Below are 26,149 nucleotides of genomic sequence, written 5' to 3'. Positions count from 1 at the left end.
ATCTTGGCCTGCAGCTCATGTCTGGTGGTCGCGACCAGCAGTCACGGCTAGCGTGGGCTCCAACAGTCTCCCATGGGCCAGAGGCTCATTGGAGACCAGGGGCTCCCTGCGGGCTGGATTTGGGACCCCAAGGGCCACAAATGGCCCCCAGGCCGGGGTTTGCCCACTCCTGTGTTATACCCATGTGTTTAATCACATTTTTTTTCTTTAGGAAATACAAACAAGGAGTGAAACGCTCATAGCAATAAAATGTTAACTACATATAAAAATATTTCTACAAATTGAAAGGAAAGAACTTCCTGATTTTGGGTTATGGAAAATGTTTATAGTGTAGATGTACACATGGGACATAAAATGTTTCTGGAACAGGGCCAGGGGCCAGCATATGTTCTTTAGGAATATAAGAGTGCCATCTGCTGGCAGAAGTGGGACATGTTAGCCTGTTGAGCTGTACCAAGAGGGCAACATGAAAAAGAGAGCTATCCATGTCATTGTAAAGATAGCAAATTTAGGGTTGAAATCAAAAGAAGGAACTATTCTTTAAACCTTCCACCTTTAAGAGCCTTTTAGATTGTAAGCTCCTTGGGAGTATGGTACTAATTATTATTTTTGCTTATGAAATTCTGGAAAGTACCATGTAAAAGGATGACCCTTGCCATCTCCATTCTTCCCAGGTAATCTGTTGAAACTAGAAGACCAGAAGTTGGATTTGGAGAGGCAGCTGAAGGCCCTGAACAAGCAGATCAAGGTGAGGTGGAAACCACTGTTGCAGGGGTAGCATTCTTCCTTGGCTCCTGTTCATCCCATTGGGTCTTATGCAGGAGAATGTCTCCAGCGGGAGAGCAGAACTCTCTCAGTCCCCTACTCCCCAGCCACTGTTAATGACCTCCAGCTCTCTTTGGTAATGGTAGAACTGTCTGCAGATGATATTGTTCAAGTAAGTTCTGTTGGTTTTGGTGGAGTTAATTTTCAAGTAAGCAGGTTTAGAATTGCAAGCATTTAATTTCCAATTTATGATCCAAAAATGGGGGAATGGACAAGGGATGGGGGGGGACATTTGCCACCTTCTGCACTGATGCTGCTTGTGCTTTGTGAAAACACCCAGACAGCAGCATTATTCTTCTCTGGCAGTGCTATGTGGTGGCAAATAGCACAGCTCAGTAGTTCAGCTGAGAAAGAAGGAGGAGGCAAGGGTGCGTGGTGCAATAAAACAAATTTTATGTGGGATAATTTAACAACTATAGGGATGGGGAAACAAATTTGACGCTCGGTGAGGCCCACAAAAGCTGGCTGCCCTGCCTGTATAGGCCCAGAGGCTTTGGTTGTGCCCAGAGGGAGAAGCATGGAGTAAGGCTGGAATGAAGATAGAAATGAGGTTACTGATTCTAGTTGCCAGCTTGGCACAGTAGTCCTTGAGTTGCAGTTGCATTGGGGTTGGCTTCATGCATTACCAGTGGATCAGACATAGGACAGACCAACAGTAAGGCAGGATGAAGGCAAGGACAAAAGATATGAGGGTCTAGTGACCCATGTTTTTCACCCATCAAATACTATGGGATCCTTTGTGACCACGCTCATCAAGGGACCTTTCTTTGTTATGTGATGGCCCTTGGTTTTTCCCAGTTCTTAGTGGGTGCTGCATTTTTCCTTGCACCTGGCTGAGGGTACAGTAGCTGGTTCAGGGAGTCCATTGGCTCATTAGTCTGCCTCCTTGTTTCTTTAATCATGGAGTTAGTGAGGACAGCTAGGGTTAGAGATCCTTCTTGTTTTTTGTTACCAAGTTGTTTTTCCTAAGTCAGGAAGCTCCTAGGAGATGGCTTTTGTCACAGGGTTGAATTCACTGCTGCAGCAAGATAAGGTCACTCTTGGAGCAAGCAAGGCTCCATCTAAGCCAGCCTGATTTGGGGGAGGATGTAATTGCTCTGTTTAAAACTGTGACCTTCCTCTTGGTCTGTGGACCTGAGGTCTCTTGCCATCAGTCCTGTTAATAGCCATGCTAATAGCCTGGACTGGGCTTTCTTAGTATCCACCCAGCACCACATACATGTGTGCACATGTATGTTCCCTGCATGTCTTAAACCAAAAAAACTTACCAGGCAATAATATCACCATCATGGCTAGTAGCCATTGAGATGTGCTATGAGCCACTGAGATGTGGAAAACGCTGTGTGTGCAAATCAAAGCTTCTTATGTGGCTTCTGATCTTGTGCTGTGTATAAGATATGAATTGTGATCCTGTTGGGGCAGTGCCCCCTGTGCCAGCCTCCCCCCCCCCCAACACAGCCAAATCTTGATGCCTTCTGGAGTTGGTCCTTTTCTCAAGTGAAGTTCAGACCCTGCTTTTTCTTCTTGTGTAGGATGACACAGAAGAGTGGCGGCGTTTCCAGGCTGACCTGCAGACCGCTGTGGTGGTGGCCAATGACATCAAGTGCGAGGCACAGCAGGAGTTGCGCACGGTGAAGCGGAAGCTGTTGGAAGAGGAGGAGAGGAGCGCCCAGTTGCAGAAGGAGCTGGAGGAGGCACAAGGAGCCAGCAGGTTGGTGGGGCACCAGGATGGATCTCTCTGAAGCCACAAATACGCATGGAAATTGCACATTGTTTCCTGCTCCCCTAGCCTTGCGCATACTGTCTCTCTCTCACCTTCTCTAGCAGGTTTTGTCACCTTCTGTTTGAATGTGTCCTCTGGCACTGTTTGTACTGCATGCTGTTCAGAACCCTTGAAGAGTAACCCTTCTCTCACCTAGTCCCCCAAGTATATGCAGTTACCCTGCCAGTGCACTTCTCATAGAATCAAAGGCAGCTACCCAATGCTGAATCTTTCAGTATTTGAGGTGCCTGAGGTTCAAATGATACAGTCTTCGTGGAGGGGACCTTAGCTCAGTAAGTAGGGCTCCTGCTTTGCAAGTAGAAGGTCCCAAGTTCAATCCTGGCAGCCTCTTTAGGTGGGGCTGGGTCAGACCCTTCTCTGTCTGAAACCCCAGAGAGCCTTTGGCAACCAGTGTAGGCAGCACAGCACTGTCCTAAATGGGATCTGACACAGGATAAGGCAACCTGATAGGTTCATATGTGCCCATAAACCCACACTATCTGCCTTGAATGCCATATGCTCCCTCAGAGGAGGCTTACCTCTGTATGATTCATGCCCTAGCCATACCTCCTTGTACTCAGTCTCTGCTGGAGGTGACTGATTCTGTCCTGTCTCGTTATCAGGGGTGAAGTGATCTTTCAGTTGCTCCTAGCGCAGAGGTGCAGGAAAGTCCTCAGAGGAGGATGCCTGTTGCATCTCTACTTGCATCACTGCTCTAGCTTCTTTTCAGTTGGGAGGAAGGCCCACATTTGCAGCTCATGTAAAAACTTGATGGGGTGGGGGTGAGGGTTCTTTTATAAGGACAGGCAATTGTTTACACCTTTATAAGTGCCTCCAATTAAAATTGTGCTTGTGCTGTCAGAAGTTTGGGAAATTAATCCCAAATGGGAAGCCCAGGTGCTTGTGGGCTAATTGCAGGTCTTAACTGATGAGGCAGTGGCACTCTACACGTGCTGAAAGGTCTGATTCTCTTTATTATTGTAACAACTTCACATATTTCATGGATGCCACAAGTGACAGGGGTAACTGGGTGTGTGCAGCATGCGTGGTCAGGAGCAGAAGGATCTATGGAAATAGAGCCAGGCCTGTCCTTGCCTCTCCCATGCTGCTCTTCTGCTTGCTTTCGGAACAAAACCACCCCTTGGTATGGGAAGAATGTATTATTGTGAACAATGGAGAGAGTGACATTCCATCGTTCTGAAGCCTTGACTCAGGCTGAAAAGATTGTCCCTGTCACAAATTTCTCCCCGTGCTTATCCTGGCAGTGAGAAAAGGGTTCCAGTGAGACAGAGGTTTCTGTAGAACTCTAAAGCTTTTCGTACACCTGTGGCAGTTGAAGTTGCTTTGCTAAAAAGATACACATCATTTCATAAATTTATTATTAATGATTGGCCGAGAAATTATCTGGTGTCTGTATCATATGCTTTCTCCAAGAAACCTAAGAAGTATGTGGGGTTATAGCACTGAGAAGGCCCATCACACAGAAACAGAGCACATGTTCTCTAGGCTAATGGTCTCAGGTTCAATTTTTGGCATCTCTTTCCAAAACTGGATCTCTGGTAGCAGGGCTAGAAGAGACTTCTCTCTGCCAAAGACCTTTGAAAACTACTGCCAGTCAAATTAGACAGTGCAGGGGGTACCCAGGCCACAGATCTGACTCTTTACAACAGTTTCAAATAAACTCCCCATGCATATAAAATACAATACATATGCTTGGAATGCCTATTGTTGTCCGATGAAAATTATGTGTGTGTGATGGGAGGCCGACTTGCGATTTTCAAGAGTGCTTCATCACCCTGGAGGATCTGTGTTGTTCTTTGGAACCAGCAATGGATTTTGTCCTCCATTGTCAATGTCCTGAAGTTCAGTGCTGAATTTCTCACCCTCACCTCATTCCTCACGGGAGGGACAGCAGCCATATAAGAGAAAAAGACAGTTGTGGACCCTGATGGGTTGGGGTGGGTTATGGTTGCCATTGGTGACCAAGTGTCTGGAACGTGGGGCAGGTTTAGTCTCCTATCAGCTGCATCTTAGTTTGTGGTTTTTGGTGACTGCTGAGTGTGATGGAATGTTGGGGATTTGGGGGGAAATTGGGATTGTATCTATTTTGTATTGTGGGAATTTAATGTTTTATTCAAAGGGACATGAAGAGACACCCCAAATAGAACTCCAATCTGGCTGTACTTCTTCATAAGTTTGAGCCATCTGAACACCCTCTTCCAAAAAGAGATTCCCCCCAACATATCTTTGTGTGTTGGTCACACTCTCTTCTCTGCAGGTATAAAGAAGCCCCAGTGTGTATGTACATGTTGAGACCCTCCACCTGTTAGTGCTCCCAGCAAGGGCACACTGTTGTTGGTCTTGCCAAAGAGACAAACCTAAAAGTGAGAGAGGAGAAGAAAGTGGAAATGAATCCTGTTCTCCGAAAGAACGTGCTTTTCATTAAGGAGTCTTGCTTTGCAGATTTGTCTGTCTGTCTCTGGTTTTGCTCATTCACATCTGTCTGGCTTCCTTGTTATATCACTCTGGGACGCTGTGGAACCAACAGCATCACCTACAACGACCAGTGCCAGCACTATTTCTGGTTTTGATGGGGAGATTGCGGTACTCCTCCTCCCTCCCTCCCTCCCTTGGAATCACAAGCATTTGCTGAGTTTCTCTGTCCAAGGAAGAGGCCTGTTCCATGTACCTTAGAATGCACCATAATGATGCAGAATAGCGGTATGGCTCAACCTGTCTTCGGGACAGACCAGCCTCCTGTCTATCTTTGTGGTCTGGGGACAGACATTGACCCTCCATCACCAGGGCTGTGCTAACATACTCAGTTTTAACTGGAAGTGAAGATGCCCAGAGAGCTGAATTATGCACCCAATACAGTATTCTTGCCCCCCTTACTTCTATGCATATGTTACTATTACTATTAGATTGCTAGTCCAGAAACAAAAAAAGAGGGTTCCTGACTTCCATGTTTCCCTTATCAGGCTATTTCAGGGGAGAGTCAGTATGTGGGAGGGAGTGCTTAACCCATATCCACTCACCAATTCTGCCCTGCAAATGACCATGTCCAAGAGTTTTTCCCCCCTGCAGCCAGAGTGCAAAACTGGTGAGTCTGATTGGGTTTGTGTTTGGAACACTTCTAGGAAAGGAAGGTATTTGCAAGGGGAGAATCAGAAGGCACAAGGGAATGAAACCTCTTTATTCTCACCTGCTAACCTTCCCCTGTAGGTGTGTTTCTTTCCCTGCCAAATTCCACAGTCTCTGTAATTTCAGCAGGCAGTGGTTCCCAAACTGTGAGCCATGGCTCCCTGAGGAGCTGCTGAAACCAGCCAGGGAGCCACAAAATACTTGCAAAAAACCCACCACCCTATACAATGTATAGGATTGTTGCCCTAATAGGGAGCTGGAGGTCCCTCCAGGAGGAGGGGAGGAGGTCTGGTCTAGAGGGTAGAGCCTCCGTCTGCCTGAAGATAACATCCACAAGGTCGCCAATTTGAGGCCACCGGCACCGTGCGACCTTGAAGCAGCTGACAAGCTGAAGCCGAGCTATTCCATCTGCTCTGAGCGTGGGAGGATGGAGGCCAGAATGTGAAGCCAGATCGGAATGAAACACCTGAATGTAGTGGTTCTTGAAAGAAAGAACCTTCTTTCAAATTGTAAAAATCCCTATTTAATAAGGGATTTAAATAAAGCCTGCCTATGTAAACCGCCTTGAATAAAGTCTTGAATAAAGACCAAGAAAGGCGGTATATAAATACCTATTAAAAAAAAAAAAAAAAGCTGGAGCCAATGGCCCAGTGGGTCAAAGAAGCCACCAGTTGAAAAAGTGTGGTAACCACTGAGATATGGAATTGACGTCACATATTTGTCGAGAGAACTAGCCCTAGTTCCACTCTGAGTCACTAAAAGAAATGACCTGGAGCCTGCCAGATCACATGCACGAAGGGTGCAAAGCGCCAGCCTTGTATGGCAAAAGCAGGTCCCAGTGGGTTCAGCTCCCACTTTGAAGACCTTTTCCCCTCAAAAATTCTTTGGAATCTGTCTCTGTTGGAACGCACGACTGGAGCCAGCCAGATTCCCAGTTGTAGCTCAAGCCACTTTTCCTTCAACCTTTTTCTAAGCTGACCTCACCCCTCACCCATCTGCTAAAAAAAACCCCACAGCCCTCTTTCATTTCCAGAGCAGCCAGTGAACATGCCGGACCCATGAGGTCTCCAAAATGCACCTGAACTCAAGGTAAGAGATTCTGCAATGGTGAGCACTCTAAACCCTATAGAGGAAGCAGCCCCCCAGTCTGCTAACCTGCTTCCATCCCTTTGCTCTTAGAGCTGCAGTATACTTTATTTTAACCTCCCTTTCTCTCTTCTAGAGTTCAGCTTGTACTGTGTCTGTGTATTAAGCCCTCTCATCCGTCGGTCTTCGTCTGCTGATGTGTCCCCTTCCCCTCCATGCCTGTGTGCTGCAGCTGTCCCATCTTGCAGAGGCTTATGAAGGCTGCCCAGCTCTCGCTTAACACCAGCTCCCAAAAGGAGTCTGAAGAAGCTGCTTGTTTATCCCCCCCTCCTTCTCAATAATTAGCTGCTCCTTGGAACTTGGCAGCTGCCAGGTAGTTCTGCTGGTCCTCTTGGGTAAGAGGTTGGTGAAGGAAGGTCTGGTTGAAGCCAGGAAGTAACCTCATGCAGTAACTGATGTGGTTAGAGTCACCAGCGGTTTGGGTTTGGTAGAGGAAGGGTAGGGCTGAGTGCAGATGGGACTTCCAACATGACATGTCTAGCAGAAAGGGGAAGATGAAAGATGTGAAGCAAGGGCAGAGAATCAAATAATAGACCCAGAGTTGCATCATGTCCTCAAATAACATGCATCATACCCTTGCAAATAAGTCCACGAAAGTTGCCCATCTGTAGAACTGCAGCACTCACATTAGACATCCTGAAAAGTACAGAAAGACAGACCAACACTATCTGGTTTACATTTCCCCACCTGATAAACTAGAGCCATTTTCCTCTCCACAAAGAGTTGTGTAAGGGGCTGTTTACAAGCCACAATCAGGAGTAATTTAAGGCCATGAGTGGACCCACCACGAACCAAATATGGAGGGTGTGTCCTCCAGCCCAAGCTGCTGAATGGCAGCTGAAGTTGGCTCCATTCTGCCTACCAGACACAGGGCCCAGAGTTGCATGTTCCTGATCTGTGCCTGAAGGAGTCTGTGAGGCCCATGTGCCCAAAAGTCCATGGTAACAACGTAGGCCAGGTGGCCAGCCGCTGCCTTTAAGGTTCAAGGCTCAGAGTCTCTAATACAGAGAGGGGGTGCAAAGTTCTTTCAGTGAGCTTCAACCTGTGATGAAGCCCGGTCCATTTTGCTTTGTGGTTCACATCACAGGCTTTAGAACTCAGTTTTGCTTGGGCATCTTTAACCTTTCTTTGCGTCTGCCTCTATTTCCACAGATCTCTGATTGCGGCCAACTAACCCAGCACCAGAAGAACTCCCAGCTGGGCCAGGATTTGGGACTTCCTACAGCAGCCCCTTCTGTGCAACTTGAAGAATGGAACAGAAACATCCGGTCTCTTCCCTACCCCTTTTCTCCTAGCTCTCTGGACTGACTGGGATCCCAAATGCAAAACAATTTTGGCTTATTCTCTTTTTCCAACCTAATGTTTTGGACTTTATTTCTTCTAAAGTTTCTGTGAATCTGGATCATTCAAAACCAGCCAAGGACTGCATTCGCAGGCTGCAAGTCCTAAATTTTGGTATGGGTGCATCAGGTTTATATGAGCCAACTCTGAGCATGGAGCAGGGTCTACATTGCAGATGCTGGAAGCGTGTTTTTGCTTCTGGATTTCCAGAGACATCTGCTGGTATGGAAAGCAGAATGTTGACCTTGGTCATATCTGGCAGCGGTCTTCTTATCCGCTTTCGTGGGCTGTTGTGTGTGCAGCCCGTGACTGGAGAGGACGTAGCTGAAAACTTGACAGAATGGAATACAGCAGGGGCTCACCTCAACCAGTGTTGACGTCAATCTGTCTGGATGTTTCCATTGCTTTCAGTAGCAACCTGCCACTAGATGGCAACACATGACTTGAATTCCTGAAGAGCCTTTTCTGTTGGAGGCTTCTGGAGCCAAATGCCACCTGCTGCTTTTCCCCTGCGCTGGAGTGCAAACATACAGGATTTGTTTATTTGGGGGTGGATGTTGGTGCCTTCGGCGGCCATATCAGGTCCGTGTCGTCTGCCATTTTGGGCCCACCCCTCTCATTTCTCCCCCTTACAAAGAACCTTGGAAACTGCAAGCCCCTTGAATTCTCCCAGCCGGAATAGAAGCCACCATGGATTTTTCCATCTCAAGATCACCTTTGAATCTCGAGAGATCAAAATTACATGTTGAAAACATTCTTTTGCCTTTTTCTTTACGTTTCAGTGAAGCAGATGTTTCAGTCCATTGTAAGAACCAGTGGGCTGCTTTCTTTCCAGAAAGTGTATCCACCTCCCAGCCCTGTAGCCCCAAGCCACTGCTGGCTCTTTGGAGTCCTGCAGGTGATGCCCCTTCAGACCCTGGCCGTGGATTTTTCCATTTCTTTTGTCAAGCTCATTAAGCCAAGAGGAAGTTCTTTCATCTGTTTTTTCCAAAATTCTTGGTTGGAGACTGCTGCTCAGGTGAAGTCTGTAGTGTGGGTGGCGTTCACCCTGAGACCTTGCATTTGCAGTCGATGTGTGTCTATGGAACTTTAGCAGGGAACCTTGTGCTTGCTGAAAGCAGGTAGGCTTTGGGGTCAGGAATTGGTGGCCCCTACGCCGTATCCAACCACTGAAAGTTGCCATGTTGCTGAACCCAGAGGCAAAAGAAGGGTGTGAATGAGCAACATCTCTATTCATTATGAAGGGGGCCACAAATCCTTGACTTGCTCTCCACCAGTTTTCTTGTGAAGGTAGCCATTCTGCAAGAGTGGGGCCTATCTAACCAGGCAGGTACAATCTAGTAAAATGTAACTTCAAAGGGATACCCTTGTGTACATGTTGGCTGAAGGCACAGAAAGGGAATATGATGGGTCTCCAGTCTGATTGTATGGAGTGAGGATAGCCTCTGATGTGAACCTGCTCCCAAGATCAGAAGTGTCAGCACCAAAGAGGGAAACCTAGTACCTCCTCTTTAAGGGGCAACCTGCATCACTGTTGTTTTTTCCCATGTTTGATCTGCTCTCATCTGCCAAGAAATGTACTGCAAGAATGCCATGCAGTTCTTCAATTTCAACATGTCTGCTGCCACTGTCCCATACTACATATGTGTAAACGTGTTTGTAATGCCCTCATACCTAGTGTCTCCCATCTGTGGAAGAGCTTCCAAGCCTTAGCAGGTCATTGCTTGACAGTCTAGAAGCCCAGCACCTACCTCTCTCTCTCTCTCTCTTTTGGAAAACCAACCACTACACCCTGTCCTTGTTGCCAGTGAGAATAAACCCCCTGTCACCTTGGCCCAGAGATCTTGTTCTTCTAGTCAACTGCATTCCAAAGCAGCTGACAGCTGCCCAGCTGACAGCCCAATGCCAGAAGCCCCTTCCCTTCCCCTCCCTTCTGCAGTTCCTCAGTAGAATCCGGATTCTGTTCAGCCTTTGTGTGTCTGCAGAAATACAGTCCAGCTGCTGTTCCCTGCGGGCTCGTCTGTACTTCATGAAACGACATGGAGCCGGAAGCACATGCAGGAGCAAAGACTTGGAGTCACACTTTGAAAGGCTGGAATGTCCCCTCCTCCCCAAACTGGTGAATCTCTGCCAAATTCCGCTCTTTTCTTCTTCCTTATTGGATTAGCCCAAAATAGAGATGAAGAAGCTTCTTTTGGCCATCTTCCCCCACAACCTTCTTTCCCTCTGTTCACCCTCCCACTTACCCCTTGGCACCAAAGCAAGGAGATTGGCAAGGAAGGGCAGTGTGTGCTTCGAGATAGCGTCTCCCTTGAGCCTCTCATGAGTCACCCGCTCAGCTGCCATTCATAGCCTGCACCCCCAAGCTCTCTTGTGCTGCACAGACAGGCTGCATTGTCAAGGGGAAGTTACCCCAAAAGACTTCGGTGTCTATTAATAGCCTAGCCAGAGTCACACAGTTGTTTGGGTTGGGGAGAGGAAAGAGCGGATCTTTCTCAGCGGGGTGGGAGGGGGGAAGGCTTGTAGGGAAAAGAAAAGTTCATTCAGAGCAGAATCCAATGCTCCTTTATCTGCCTTGTTTTGCTGTATCCTTGTTAAAGGCCAGAAATGGCATCTCTCTTGGGTCTCAGGTGGCAAGCCACACAAACAGCTTTTTTCCCCAAAAGGGGCCATTTTGCTTTCTCATGCAGTGAAAGTAACAAAAGGTCCTGTGGCAGAACTGGGAGTTTATAATGTGTATGAATTTATACGGTGTGTGTGTGTATAAGCCTTGTACCCAAAGCTGTCACCACAAAAGAAGCCCTTAATGATGATTAGCATGTTCAGTGTGGCACAAGCCTCCCTCGCCACAAAATATGTGCCAGTCTTCAAGGGGCTGAAGCTCCTTTTGCTGTATTCATTTCTTGGGTATCCACATGGAAGATACCATGTGTTATACTACCAGACAGGGGCTCCAATTGTGTGTTTGTCAGTAACATGGAGGAACAGAGGAAGCTGCCTTTAGTGAGCAACAAAGACATTCCCAGCTGTCACTGGAGATACCGACAGGAATTGAAACTGGTGACTTCCAGATGCAAAGCAGGTGCTCCACCACTGCACTGTCAGGCCCTTTGCTATAGGGGGAGAGGGAAATTTGCAGTGGAAAAAAACAAATAGCAGGTGGGAGTGCCTAATCCTTTCTATGCTGCTTTTTGACTGCAACCAGTTTCCTCTGGCTGTTTTCCCTCCTCTCTTGCCAGGCTTTATTCTGGTATCTTGAGTATGGGGTGAGGGTGGGAAAGCAATCAGAAGCTAGACATTCTGGAGGAAGAGAGAAGAGTTAAGCACCCTGACTATTGCTCCTTTCTTGCAAATACCCCCTTACTGGTCCTGTTAGCAATCATGAGCCTAATGCAAGCATATCTTTTTGTCTGAAATTTATCTCTGACAAACACTCTTCACATGCAGTGGCCAATTTCAGAGTCAAAGGCTATTCTAGTATGGTATTTAGCAGCAGTCTTTCAGGGAACACCAAGGTTCCTTGAAAACTCATCAAGGGTATCTGTGATAAGATGTTTGGCCATGGCAGCTGAAATTCCCTAAAAGACAGCTTGCCCATTACTGCCGGTCTTCTCTTCTGCAGGACCAATCTGTGTGTTGCATTAAAGATTGAGAACATCTTGCTTAACATTAATAGTAGCCTGTGGGGGGTACAGATCTGAATTGGGACCATGGCAAAGACAAAGGATTAAAGCTCCCCCCCCCCCCATACCATCGTCCCAGTCTGGATCTGCCCATCTTGGCTGCTGTTCCCAATGATGCTATTGATATGGCATGTAATTTGGCCTCCCATGGGGCAATGGGTATGTGCTTCTGGCACACATTTGCATCATTCACGACTATGAATGACGGTGAGAACCAACAGGCTCAGATGACACCCTGTACAAACCACATGTGTGCTCTCTGAATTGTGTCCCAGGATACTCTACAACTTGCTAAGTTTCCACAGAAGACGAGTCATATGGAAGTCTGAAAACCAGTGTTCCTGGCACACTGATTCCCAAATGTTGGGTTGCAGTCTAGGCTGGCCCATCCATGAGGCCAACTGAGATGGTTGTCTCATGCCGCAGATTTATGGGAGGTGCCCACCTGTCTGCCTGCCCACTTCTGCCTTTCTTCCTCCTCCTCACTGTATTTGAAAAAAAAAGGGGGGAACAAATAAGAAATATGGAGGAAAGTGGTGGACTGGAGAATTAGCTTTCAACTCTGCTGTCTTTCATGTTTGCTTTTGCAGTCCATTCCACCTTTCTTTCTCAATTTCAAGGAGGAGGAGAAGGAGGAGTGGCAGCAGCTCAGCTAGCATGTTGCTGGTGAGTGGGCAGCATTTGGCACTCTACTTCGGGCACCAGGAGTTCTTGGGCCATCCCTGCCCCTAAAGCCCTAAATAGCCCTGAACTGGCTTATTTTAAGAACCCCCTTGACCTGTACTGCCCTGCTACTTGGTATCATGATGGGAGGCCCTGCTCACTGTCCTGTTGGTGGGAACCAGGGATGGAGCCCTTCTTGAGGGTCGTGCCTTTCCTTGGAAGTGCTCTATCTTCAGGGAGTTACAACAGGCTCCCTCCTTGCTGCCTTTAAGTGGCAATGGAAGGCATTTTTATGCCATAAAGCTTTTGCGTCGAGTGTTTCAAATCCATCCTACTCTATGAGTTTTACTGCTGCTGTTTTAGATTAACCATCTTCATTATTTTGTCAGTATTTGTTTTTACCTATTTATTTGTTCGCCACCCTGAGCTAATACTTATGAAGAAGAGTCTCAAAAACAAATAAATGAATAAGCAAGCTATCACACTGCCCAGACCTCAGCTTTTCATAGGCAGACTTCTAGCCAAATCAGCACCTCTTCAAGCCACAAGGTCCTTGCAGTGATGAGCCATAATAAACTGTCAGAGAGTTCTGCAATGACCTTCCCCCCCCCCCAATACCGATCATTGGTGGTCTCTGGCTACCGTTGGAAGGATGCCCCAAAGGACAGGACTTCTGCAAAAGCCACAAGCAGGAGAAAGAAGTTGCCCTGTACCAGCTGCAGGCATCACGCACACCATTTGTGTTACAGGCGCAAGAAACATTCCATTCAGCTAAAACTGACATCACATCGCAAATATCCTCATTGTTTCCCAGGAAGTGGTGAAAATGTTTTATAGAAGACCATCAACTCTCAGCTCTATTTATCTCTACTGAGACATGTGCTACTGTTTTGTCTAATTCATGGATATTGAACTCTCCATCTTTCAATAGCCATTTGTCATCATAAATCACTTGTTTGTGAGTAGTTGACATTGTTACAGTCTCCATTCCTTACAATTACTCTTTTATGATTGATTTTTTTAAAAATGTAATACTGAGTAAAACGGAAAAAAAGGGAAATAAAGTTTTGATGTGAAGAATACGAAAAAGAAACCAAAAATTTATATTGATGCATCTTTTTTATTCGTGCTTAAAAATGTACGCTGTTTTCCCCACAAATTACAGTCCCAAACAACGGACAGTCTTAAAAGCTGAAACGGTATATGACGAGGAATAAAACAAACATAAATAGCATAGCAGCAATAACATGAGTGCTTTTTAGAGTGTTCCATGTCTTTGTGTAACTTGTATCACAGCTATCTGTAATGGTTTTGTAAGTTAGGTCAGAATTATGGTCCCCACATTGCAAATGGAAGAACAGCAATGAACGCAATGATGCCTCTCATGCGCTTCTGAATTTTTTCCTTACAGGCCAACGACGGAGGTGATGGACTCCCCTGAGGCAGATTCCACCAACCGCTGGCAAATGGTCTCTGTGTGCCACGCATCGCCAACGCCTCCAGAGTCCCTGGCCACCGTCAAATCCTTGATCAAGTCATTTGACTTGGGATGCCCAGGTACCCAGATTGGGTTATGCATCTTTTTTTTTTTAAAGAATGTCATTTTCTTTTTAAATATCACTGTTACATGATTAACACCCAATCCTAACTAAATCTACCCCCCTCTGCCAATGCAGCCACACCAACAAAGCGCTTGTTGAATCTCGGGCACTTCCTCAGGCTCCTTTAGGTGAGCCTCTGCTTCCCCAGTAGGTTTACTTGGACCTGTGCAAGCTTTTTGGCTGGTGCAACTCCAAGTGGACCCAGGGAGATGGATCGAGGCTGGGAAGGGGGATAGAATATTAGCATAACCCCTGCTGACTACAACCACCCCCTTCCCAACTTTGACACACCCCCTCTCTGCCCCAGTCCCAACCCTTCCTCCTCACCCCATGACGCCCACACATACCCCCTGTACTAGTTTACTGGAGCCGTAGCATTTTCAAAGGAATTTTTGAAAAGTTGCGCAGCTGTTGCCGCTTGCTGTTTCTGTACAGGACAGCACATCACATTTGGTGACTTCTCAGAGAGATTTGAGCCTGGGAAGCAACTTGCGCTCCTGGTGCCAGCTCCAAGAAGCAGGTTTCTCTGGGAAGCAGAGAGTTGTCGCCACCATGCTTGTGAATCTGGCAGGTGCCTGGCCCAAGTGCCAAGGCAGGCAGCAGCTGGGAGGGTGTCTGATTCTGGACCAGGGACAAAGGGGCCAAATGCTGCAGGCTTGATCAAGACAGGCTGGAGTCAAGAGTCAGATAAGGATCAATGCTCCAGAGACCAAATTTGTGGGTGAAGATAGTCAGAAACTAGGCTGGGCAAGGCAAAAGTAGTCTGCATTGCTACCCAGGATAAAGACATCAGACTGAGGAGCTGTTCCACAGAGCCAGCCAGGCCCCTGATCTTCTGATCTCTTGGACTACAGGGGCACAGTGCCACCTCCAGCCACTATAAGGGTGATGCTTCAGTGCAAAAGAGATCACGCTGATAATTCCTTCAGCCCAAGAGTTGCCCTGGTGGTACAGGGCATAAAGCACATGAGCCCTGCTGCCAGAGGCCCCATTGCCTTATGGGTACTTGAGCCCAAGAGCTGTCAAGTGCCTGGAGCAGGCAGAATTGTCTGGTACAATAGACGGTAGCCTAGTGGCATCACCTGTTGATGAGTTGCCCAGTCCAGGAGCCTGATAGCAAGTGGTGGCACTGAATCAACCCTCTGGCTGCTTTCTTTGACCAGGAGGATTCTGGGTTGTATGATGGGAATTCTGCCTGCAATTCCTTCCTCTTACCTATAGTCCTGGTAGCACATGAAGTCCGGGCTCCCACAGGGCAAAATCCCCTCAAACTGTCATTTTAGGGTAGTACTGGTACATTTTTTCTTAAATATAAATTGGCTCAAACAACAATAAATAGTAATCATTTACTGTATGTGGTGCTTTATCACATATTATTACAGGTATCCATACAACAATCCTGTAAAGTAGACCGGTAGTAGTAACTACATATTGCGAAAGTAGGAAGCTAAGCCTGAGAGAGAATGGCTGGCCCTGGGTTACCTTGTACCTTGTGTCAGAGATTTTATTTCAGCTGGTGACCAGGGCTGGCCCCAGACCTCCTGGCTCTTGAGGCAGCACACTAAATGCTGCTGCTTCGTTCCTTGGTGCACCTGCCATTACTCTCCCTCCAGGCTCCACCCCTTCTCTGGATTCAAATAAGAAGAGGAATGCAGAGGAAGTGCCGAAGAAAAGAGAGTAGTGGGCTAGAACATCAGATATGTTGTAGCTTGCAATTCTGCTCTCCTCCACACTTCCTCTTCCACTCCATTCCCCTCTTCCCTCTCAAATCCAGGGAGTGGGAGGAGCAGTAGAGAAGGCAGCCAGAGGCAGGAACCTCCCACACACCTGCCAAAATCCCCTCGGTCTTGTGGGCGGTGCAGTCCTGACAGTGACCTCCCGTCAAAGCACACTCTTTTTTACCACTTCAGAACAATGTTCCAAGCTACCCTACACAAATTCAAAAGACTGTAACATTTCAGAATTTCCTCCCCCATCAAGATTTTTGGTTTGAGACCAAACCAAAGTCTTTGAGGAGTACAGCTGCCTGGTCTTGATTGCACAAGACGTTGCTCCTCTCTTTAAATTGGTTTCTTGTGCAAGTGACCACCCCACTCCCTCTGCAGCACACACACACTATACGTACGCACTGCTTCTGTTTTCTCTTGCAGGAAGCACTGGGCAAAGCGTTCCAGTCCACAAGGTCTCCCGGAGTCCTCTCAGTGGCATCCCCACAAGGTCGGCTCCTGCAGCTGCTGTCTCACCCATCCAGGTACAAGAGAGGACTGCCCCTTCCTGTGCAGAAGCAGAGGTCTAACAGCAGGGAGGCTCTGAGGGTGGAGGAGAGAGGGCTGAGCACGTCCCCACTGGGAAGTGGAAGCAGATCAGTTTGTTTTTTCAGCGCAAGATCAAATGCCGGTAGATCAAAGCAAGCCCCTGGTCGTCACAAAGAGGCCCTCTGACCTTGCTAGAATCCAGTGAAGAATTGGGTTGGCCTGGAAAAAAAATAATTTTTGATCTTTTTTTTCCGCTCTCCCTTAAGACTTGTAAAACAAACATTTCAATAGGGTGTATCTGATAAGGAGTGAGAGGCAGCCAAAACACCAGGATTTGTACAAAGATAGAACTGGAGACGCTTCATAAGAGGAACGCTTGTGGATCAGGCCAAGGTGGATCCATCTAGTGTTCTCTTAATAGCACCCAGTCAGATGTTCACCAGCAGGGCATGATGATGGCATCCCGTTTTATCCTTAGCAATTGTTATTCCAAGATAGACAGACTGCTTTCCTATGTGTTATCCACTGATATGGATAACAACCGTAAGAATGAATTTTGTCTAATCCAGACTCTATTTTTAAGCCATCTAAGCCAATGGCAGTGAATTCCATAAGTTAATTACCTGGTGCACACACGTTTCCTTTTGTCAGTCCTGAACCAATTGCTCCTCCCTTGGGTTCTGCCATTGTGAAAGAAGTAGAGCAATTCCCTTCTACCCACACCATGTATAACTTCTATTTTCAGAGCACAGTAACGGATCATTGTAAGCCTTCCCAACCAGTTTTCTGAGCATCCTCCTAATCCCCTCCCGTTGCCACTTTTTACATCTTTCTCTGTACTGGTCCTGACTGTCAGATTTTCTTCTGATGCTTCTGATGCCATAAAGAACCTGGGACCTGGCCCATGTACTGTTGTAAGTAGCAGGTGCATCATGTCCCAGGTCAGCCGTGAAGGAGTAGAGCTCTCAGAACTTTATCTGAGAGTACCTGCCTCAGATAAAACAGGAATTCTTTTTAGGTTTTACCTCCAGATTCAGTTTCAAGCACATGAACCAAGCCGCACACTGAAAGCCCAGCCAGGCACACTCAGTACAGTAATCAACCTGAAAGTCCTGCACTCGGGTTATGCAAATTTTGTGCGCAGAAGTGCTGGACTCTGCACCAAAAGCAATCACATTTGCGTGATTTTGTTTTGCTAGTTTAGGGAGAGGCATGGACACTGAAGCTCCATGCTCAGCCCCTGGAAGGGCAAAGAGCTTGGCAGGGCACTGGAACCCTACTCTTTACTCACCCTCTGGCTTCTGGGATATCATCACCAGCCTGTATGTTGCCCATATGTTCACAATCATAAGGACTCAAAAATTATAACTTTTTTTAAAAAGAAAGATGATATTCCGTGAAAGCTGAATTCTGTGTCTGATACCACATCCTGCGCTTGGAATTGCAGCCTTAGCTATAAAGGGACCAAAAGCGGCCAACCCCACCTTCCACCTTGGCTTCCTTTCCTGCAAAGGGAGACCAGCAATGCCATGGTAGTCACCCTTGGAGCAACCTTTGCAGTCCAAACCATGATATGCCACCAGCAGTGAGCAAGTGCTTTGCACAGAAGCACCGGCAAAGCAAAGGCTTCCTAAAAGCCATGATGAATGCTGCATATCTTATAATGTTGAAGGGTTTGTCCTGTGTCCGTGCTGGAGCTTTTGCAAATGATCCAGAGCCCCCCACTGAGCAGGTTTGCCTCTTCCGATACACAAGAGAAATAAGATCAGAGCTGAGCCCTGGCCATTCTCCTACAATCAGATTTTTTTTTCCCAGATCTTATTACTCTCAAACTGATTTGTTGTTGTTGTTGTACTAATTGATAATCAGGAAGCGTTTCAGTGGTTACACAGTCTCTGTTCTCGCTTGCAGTCCTTATTGTTTGGTTGTTTGTTTCAGGAAATTGAAGCTTGCTTTTTTTATTGGTTGCTCACTCCCACCAGGGATTGTATAACAAAGTTTAGGATGGTTTTCCAGACTGATCCATCAGAGATTGGTTCACTGGCAATCATGATTTATGAACCAAAGCAACTGTGCAGCTAAGTTATGAATCAAACACTGAAAAGCTGCCTGCCACATGCCAGGCTAGGTGCCAAAGCTTAGTGCTGCTCATTTGGTCTGGCACTTCTGCAGAAACAGCAAAGGCAGCTGCTGGAGACCATTCTTTCTCTCTGGATGCCCATGCACCAGCTCTCAAGCGAGCATGGCAGAGTGCAGAGATCCTGGTTACTGTCAGCAGAAAGGGTCCCATCACTTAGTGAAACCTAGCATGCAGCCAGGCAATCCCAATTCTGGACCAAGAAAAGCTGCAACTTCTTTTAAATGATGCAAGTCGAGCACATTTGCCTAATGTATGTGCACTTTTTGTATTATGTGTTCTACATTTTTTCCCTGTATTGCATAATTTGTGCTGGTTTTCCTTGCTATGGAAGGAAAGCAAGGACACTGTTTTGTATTTTGTGAGCTGAGCTTATGAAGCTGACTTATCCTGAGTGAGACTGTTGCTGCCTCTAGCTCAGTGTGGTCTTCCCTGACTGGCAGCAGCTTTGCAGGGTTTCAGGAGGGGACTGTCCCAATCCTAACTGAAGACTGTAGCTTAGCTGCAGGGGGGGTCGTGGTAAGTATTGCAGGCATCGCAACACGACTGTGTAACCTGTCCCTCCCATTCACTGTAGGAGCTATTTTGGGCAGCGGTGGAACTCCCCAGCCCCGCACCCAGGGCAAAGGTCTGCGATGGCACCCCCGTGGCTGTCGCCGCCCCCCCATGCAAAAATCTGCCCCCCTACTCACCTGGGGCTCATGGCACCTTGTGCAACCCAGGGCTGCGTCGGGGAACCTCAGAGAGGTTTACCCGACGCAGCCCTGGGTTGCGCGAGGCTCACAGAGGCTTCCCCTTCTTTGTGAGAGGCTCAGAGATGCTTCTCATAGAGGTTTCTCCGATGCTATAAACCAGGGGTGTCAAACATAAGGCCCGGGGGCCGGATGTAGCCCACGGAAGCTTCTTATCTGGCCCTCAGGCTCTCATCTGCTGACCAGTGCTATGGTGTTACTGCTGAAAGTGCAGCCCATGTGAAAATTGGGCTCTCTCACATCTTGAAATATGATCAAGATTTGTGTATTTTCTCTTCTGTTGTTTGCAGCTAATAAGTTCCTAAGTAAGAAAAAAGTGCTTATTTTTGATTATGACCTGTTTAATGACATCAGTTCCTTCCTAATGACATCACTTCCGGCCCTCAGCAGGCATCATGAATGCTATTCGGCCCTTGGTATGAATCAAGTTTGACATCCCTGCTATAAACTGTGTTTCTGGAAAACCAGAAGCACAGTTTCCAACCCCATCAGGAGCCTCCGAGAGGCTTCTGTGAGGTCCTAGCAGCTCGCGCCTGGTGCATTTGCCCCATCAGACCTAATGGCAGGTCCACAACTGATTCTGGGCAGTGACAGCAACACACTTTGCCATCATTGCCCAGAATGGCTTTGTTGAATGTTGAATGGAAGGGGCTGGCTACACAGCATGTTGTGGTGTCTGCAGTACTTACTGTGCCTGCCCACAGCTATGCTACTGCCTGGAGATACTGAGGGATGGAACCTGGGGTTTTCTGCAGGCATATCTGGGGCTCTAGCACTGAGCCACACCCTATCCCTTCCCAAAGAGTTTTAAACCTTGTGAGTCACCCTGAGAGCTCTTTGGTAGTGGAGGGCAGGAAACAAATCTAGTAAATAAATAGGTCCTGTTCCAGCCTCCAAGAATCTTATTCAGCTACCTTATTTAGCTACCTTATAAGTTCATTCAGAATCTGCGGCTTCTGATATTTCAATAGGCATTGCCCATGTGATGTCATCGCTATCGTGACATTCATAAAGGCTAGAAACTTTTGCTCTTTGGGGGAGGGAACGAAAGAGAAGATTCTCAGGAGCAGAAACCTGTCACTATTACAGTGTCCTGTGCTTGTTCCATGCTTTCTCGGAATTCATGCAACTTACAGTGTTGGGCATGTCCTTCTCCTTGACCCTGGGAAAATTTTTTGCATGAGTTTGAGTGCAATAAAGTGGGAGCTGTTCTACCCTAGGGAGTTGGCACTTTCTCTTTTTAGGTTGGAAGTTTAGCATTTGTTGTGCTGTAAACTCTGAATTCCATTTTTCTCTCTCTTTTGTTTGGGGTGGGATGCTGCAGAGACATTCCACCTTCAGCAACTCAAAGCCATCTGGAAAAACATTCCCCAAGCACAGTGACCTGCCAGAGCTCCCTTTAGCAGGTAAATTGCAGTGAACTGTGATGATGATGATGATGATGATAAAAATACTGGAGTTTATGAGAAAGGAGTATATAAACAATGTAATACATAATGCAAGTGTAGTTTTTACGATGGTTTAAACAGTGCTTTAATCTTTTCCTATGCTGGATCCTTCAAATAGAGAAATACTTTTGAATAAATTGAGCATAGTAGTAGATAAAACAAAGCAAGGCATAAGTAGATGTGGTTACTGTTAGTGTTAAGTCACTCAACTGAGGAACAAAATCTGAAGCAACAATTATATGGGGTCAGCCATACCTCTGTTGGCTCTCCAAATTACCTGGTCCAACTGGGCCACAGAGCGGCAATACCCCCTTTGGTCATTCTCTTGCTCTTCTGACAGCATAGTGAAGACCAGGCTAATAATTCCTTCTGTCTGAGAGTTGCTCTAGTGGCACAAAGGGTCGCAGAGTCGCAGGCTCAAGTCCCTAGGTATTTTATACATTATGCAGCCTTGGACCCTGTGTTTGGCAGGCAGTGTGACACCACTGGATTGGTTAAGTTTGGTATGAACTCCGTCATACACTATTAAGTGTATCATACACTATCATACGCTATTAAAACACTATTAAGTTTTGCATGTCATGTACCACCTTCAAGCATCTCCAGCCATTGACCCCAAGAAACTCTGAACTGGAGAACACATCTCCCAGTGCTTTGATTTGAATGCGAGATGGAATCTCTGTCTCTCGTTCAGTGCTAATCATCATCATAATACTTCAGAGCTGGGGTAGGGGAGGAAATTGAACAGTGGCACCAGCACACTGTGCCAACACAAAGCTGTTTTGCTCATACCAGAATGTTCCTGGCACCTTCTTAATCCTGCCAGTTGAAATTTCAGCCCAAGGTTGTCTTTGAAGGGGAACCCAAACCATTTTGTTTGCCGACAGCCTTGTTTACTGTTTGGCTCCAATCTGGATCTTGCATAGAAAAGTATCCATGGTTTGATGAAGCTGTCAAGCTCTGTGATTCTCACACAATGGATTGGTTGGACTTTCCCCTGCTTTCTTTCTGCCTCTCAGCTAATTACCTTCCTTCCTGGTGCTGCTGGTTTTGTTCTTTTTCTCCCATCATTCTCCACCCTCAGAATGTAGGCACAGTCAGGGCGAGCGCATGATGCTCCAGTGCCTGAAGACCTGCACCAAATGCTGTCCCCTTGCCTGTACCCAGTTAGCCAGTACTTTTCACCACTCTCTGCTCCATGAATACAAAAAGGAAGAGAACAGGGTGGAAGAATGGAGGAAAATACAGAAATGACCCTCTCCTCCACACTTCCTCTTCTGCTTCATTCTCCCCTTCCCTTTCAAATTCAGGGAGCAGGAAGAAAAACAGCCAAAGCAGACAAGAAGCACCTCTTGTCAAACTGCTGGCTGAGGCAGTAACTTCTGTTAGCCCCAATGGATGGGCCAGCTTTGCCTTGGCCTCAGCGAAGGATGAAAGGGTGGACAACCAGAGATTAGAGGTGGAAGTCTCCATCTTGCCCCTGCCCATTCAACCCAATGGACCTTAAACTAGTAAATAGTAAATCTAGGGCAGGGAGTGCCCAGACCCTCAGGATAGCTTCCTGTACCTTTTAGTGAACTGACTTCTTCATGTACATTCAAAAACTAAAAATAAAAGTTTAAACATGCATTCAGCTTTGTTATTCTCTGAGTAAGGATGAAGTGGCTAGAACAAGTTTTCCAAACCTGCAGTAAGAGAATAGAAAGCAGCGCATTTACTGGTGTAGGCCTGCAGTGTTCAAGAGCCATTACCTTAATTGAAGAGAGAAACACTTGGGAGTAGCAGAGTTGGCCACAAAGAGTCTTAACAGCCTTCAAGTAAATAACCTGAAGTGATCCAAGGCAGAGGTCTCTCAAAGGAACTCCTGTTTACAAGAAAAACCAAAGAGGAGGATTGATGGTATTTGCTGTATTTTTAATAACTCTGCTAATGATTATTGATATCCAGTATTCTTCTGGGTAGGGAATGTACAGCTGTTCTTCTGTCGCTTCAACCTCCCACCAAGCATCTGATCTCCCCACTCCCAGCATGCATGGCGTTGCACTGGGTTTCCTCTTGGGGTCAGCATTCCCCACTTCCCTCCATTGCTGATTTTCATGTATTGGTTTGCTATTTCAGAAGGCAAATGGTCTTAGGGCATGATCCAGCCCTGCACAAGTGCAGACATGCACAAATGTGGAGGGATTGCCATGAGAGTCTTCCCCCTGCATATGTGTACTACAGTGCACTGGCCACAAAAGCAGGAGGCTGGCACACTTCCTAGATTTCCATCTCCCTCTCCAGCCCAAGGCTCTGGCAGATAACTGACTTCATTTCAGCAAAGACAAACAGGTTCAGCTCTGGTTCCTGTGTTGAGATGGGAGAGCTGGATTGGGAACCCTGGGAGTGCATCAGCTCTCCATTTGGAGACATTGCCAATGTGCTGTGAGAGTGGGGGAAGTGTGGGTTTAATTGAACCCTATCAAGATCCCTCTGTGCTTGTGCGGCTGCATTCAGATGGAACCAGACTGCAGTCAAGTAGTGTAGCAGAGCAAATTTCCCTCATTCCTGCCTTCAGTTTTCTGGGTCCTGGAGGCACCTGGAAGCTGTGAAGAGTAAGTATGGAAAGGGAAGAGAACATTGACGGGGTAAAGTATTTTATGGAAACACAGTGCACAATTTTGTGGCTGTTTTTGGTGTGCTTTGTAGACTAACTCTGAAAACTGGCATTGCAGAGTAAGAGCCCAGTCCTGAGCTCGCACCGCCAGCACTTCACTGGCAGTGAGTGTCACAAACACGCCGTAAAGCACGTTCGTGGCCCCCAGCGCTAGTGCTAGCCCAGCACTGGCTGGTGCTGGGCTAGCACCAGTGGATCATTGGTGCTCCGCCGCTCAGTGGTCGCATGGACTGCCAGGTGGCTGAGAGGTGAGTGGAAGCATGGGGGGAGGCAGAGAGGAGGTGTTCTGGGGTGGGGGAGCAGGGCAGGCGGGGAGAGGGCAGGGAGGAGGCATACTGGGGGAGGGAAAGCTGAGCTCCACCGCATCCAGAGCTTCTGTTTCAGGCCATAGGCCCAACACTGAGGCTCTCAATTCTGCGGCAGCCCTAGGTTTGCCGCAGAATTGAGTAGCCCTATTGTGGGGCTACTTGCCTTATCTGGGAGAAGGGGATGAAAGTCCCCTTCTGAGGTGCTGCCAGTGCTGCCCAGTTAGCGTTTCAGCGTTGCGGCAGGCTGAAATGCTACTGTCCAGGCAGCATAGGATTGGGCTGTAAGATTATAATGGTCATTGGGCATTAATTTTCAATTCTGCCCTTAATAATGGAAAACAATAGGAAGGTGCAGGAAATAGCAGTGATGGCTATTTCAGTGGAAATTTTTATTAAGGATGGTCATTTCAGCAAGAAGGTTCACAAAGTGGTTTGCATTGCAAAATGAATTAAAGAATCATTAAGTCTAACTTTGAGGATGAACATCTGGAAAGGTGGCTTCCATTTTCAAGTATACGCATTCTTGCCAAGATTATTGTAAGAGAACGTAGAGATCGGGCTGTGTCTGTGTTCTGTAACAGGGTACAGCCATGTATTGCAGTAGTCATTTCTTGTTTATTATTGCTTGATTGCGGATGCTGTCTTTCTGGCGGTAGTACATCTGTATGAAGTACACTCTCCCAAGCTGCAAAAGGTTTGAAGAGCAAGGCTGGCTGGATTCTGGCTTCCTTCAGTAGGGAGATTGTGGGAGGTTTATACACTTATCTGAATGTCAGGTATGAACGTATAGGCATTGGTTTCTGCGCCACCTTTCTGAGCCAAAGACTTGCCACAATTTTGTAAAATTCTGCTGCTTTCCAAATTCAAATTAGAGGCATGCTTCAGGTCATAACCAGGAAAGCTTTGTTTTTAGTGTAGACAAGGACAAGAACTACCTGCTATCAGAAGAATCCTTTCTGCTCTGCTGCTGCCTGAGTCACTGTTTTGGGCACACGGTCTTTGATGGCCGGTAGTTCCACTTTTGGAAATGATTAAACAATCACAGACAGTGCAGCAGAGTAACCAACCCTACCCCCTGCAAAGGCTGATTGAAGGGCCTAAAGTCCAGAGCAGTGGCTCATGCAGAGACTCCATGGACAATCTCCTCTGAAGAGTAGGCAACTCTGATGTGTCCAAGGATCAGAGGTGATTGAATATCGTAATTTCAGTCAATGCAGAGATGCAACAGAAATACCTACCACCACCACCACCCCTCCAGCAGAGACTGTTTGGAGGAATTTAAGGTCAGGCAGATAAGGGCAACCTCCTTAAGGTATAACTTATAGGACATTTAATTAAGTTTTAAAAAATATTTCTGGGTTCTTTTTTTCCCCTGAAGACTTGAAGCCAGACCATTTTCTCCGCAAGAGCCCATCACTAGAGTCCCTGAGCAAGCCCCCCTCAATGACCTTCTCAGGCAGAATGCTCACCTCTACACCGAGCAGCTTGAAACCCCCAAGCAAACTCAGGTAAGCAAGCGTGAAGTGTCTGTGTTGAGTCCGTGTTGAGTGCTGGCATCTCCTTTGAGCCCATCAGTCTCTGGCACATTGATGCGTGTTTGGGCTTGCCTGAAACTTTGTTAGCCATTGGTCTTAGGTCTGGAACATCCATGAGACCAACTGAGAAGATTGTCTCGAGTGATACATTTTTGGGGGTGTCCACCTACCTTCACCATGCATCCTCCCCAACTCCCTGGATTCAAAAAGAAAGAGAGAAGCTGAGACCACTGTCTTGTCCTCCGCAGTTCCTCCTCTGCTTCATGTTCTTCTTTTTCAAATCTGGGGAGCAAGAAGAGGGACAGCAGTGGCTGGCATGCCCCTGGGCAAGAGGGATATCATTGGTCATGCTGCCTTAGGCACCAGGAGGTCTTTGAGCTAGACTTAGGTCTTTGAGCTAGACTTGATTGATCTCCCTTTTGCAAGTCTGTGAAGACATAAAAATTCCAGGCCCATAAAATGCAGGGCCCAGTAAAGAAATTTAACGTTCATCATAGTGTTGAGTCTTGAAGTTGGCATGGACCAACCAACACCACCTCCAAACATAAACTAAGTCACAGTTAACAGCACATCTGCTGCACAGGTTGAAAATGGTTTTGTGAGGAAGAGCTAGGAAAGTCTACTAAGATTCTTGGTACTCTCCCTCCTCTATGATTCCCAGAATTCCTCCCTAACAGTTAACTTGAGACTAGAATGAAAGTGATGCATTTTAATCATGTAGACAACTACTAAAACAAGAGCTTTAGGAACTTCACCAACCTGTGAAGTTCAGGGCAACCCACCAGCCACATACAGTGACCCATTGGGGCCTTAGTAAAAGTCCTGTTTTGTTACCTTCCTGCTACTGCAAAAACAAGAGAGGGTTGACAACCACATGTGAAACTCATATTACA

General features: G+C 46.9%; 1 protein-coding gene across 2 annotated transcripts in view; it reads left to right on the top strand.

The window, feature by feature from the left end:
* Positions 1-26,149, top strand: part of SPECC1 (sperm antigen with calponin homology and coiled-coil domains 1) — a 98,493-nt gene that overhangs the window by 44,050 nt on the left and 28,294 nt on the right. The window contains exons 4-9 of one of the 2 annotated variants that reach the window (XM_066636531.1): positions 675-748; positions 2,358-2,536; positions 13,976-14,121; positions 16,316-16,416; positions 20,634-20,715; positions 25,100-25,229. In XM_066636531.1, the coding sequence (XP_066492628.1) occupies positions 675-748; positions 2,358-2,536; positions 13,976-14,121; positions 16,316-16,416; positions 20,634-20,715; positions 25,100-25,229 (712 nt within the window). Of the gene's footprint in view, positions 1-674; positions 749-2,357; positions 2,537-8,029; positions 10,669-13,975; positions 14,122-16,315; positions 16,417-20,633; positions 20,716-25,099; positions 25,230-26,149 lie in introns of those variants that run through there. The other variant, XM_066636533.1, reaches the window with a different exon arrangement.

Source organism: Tiliqua scincoides, chromosome 8 (assembly GCF_035046505.1).
Source record: "Tiliqua scincoides isolate rTilSci1 chromosome 8, rTilSci1.hap2, whole genome shotgun sequence".
Lineage (NCBI taxonomy): Eukaryota > Metazoa > Chordata > Lepidosauria > Squamata > Scincidae > Tiliqua > Tiliqua scincoides.
This window is presented reverse-complemented; position numbering and strand designations above follow the sequence as displayed.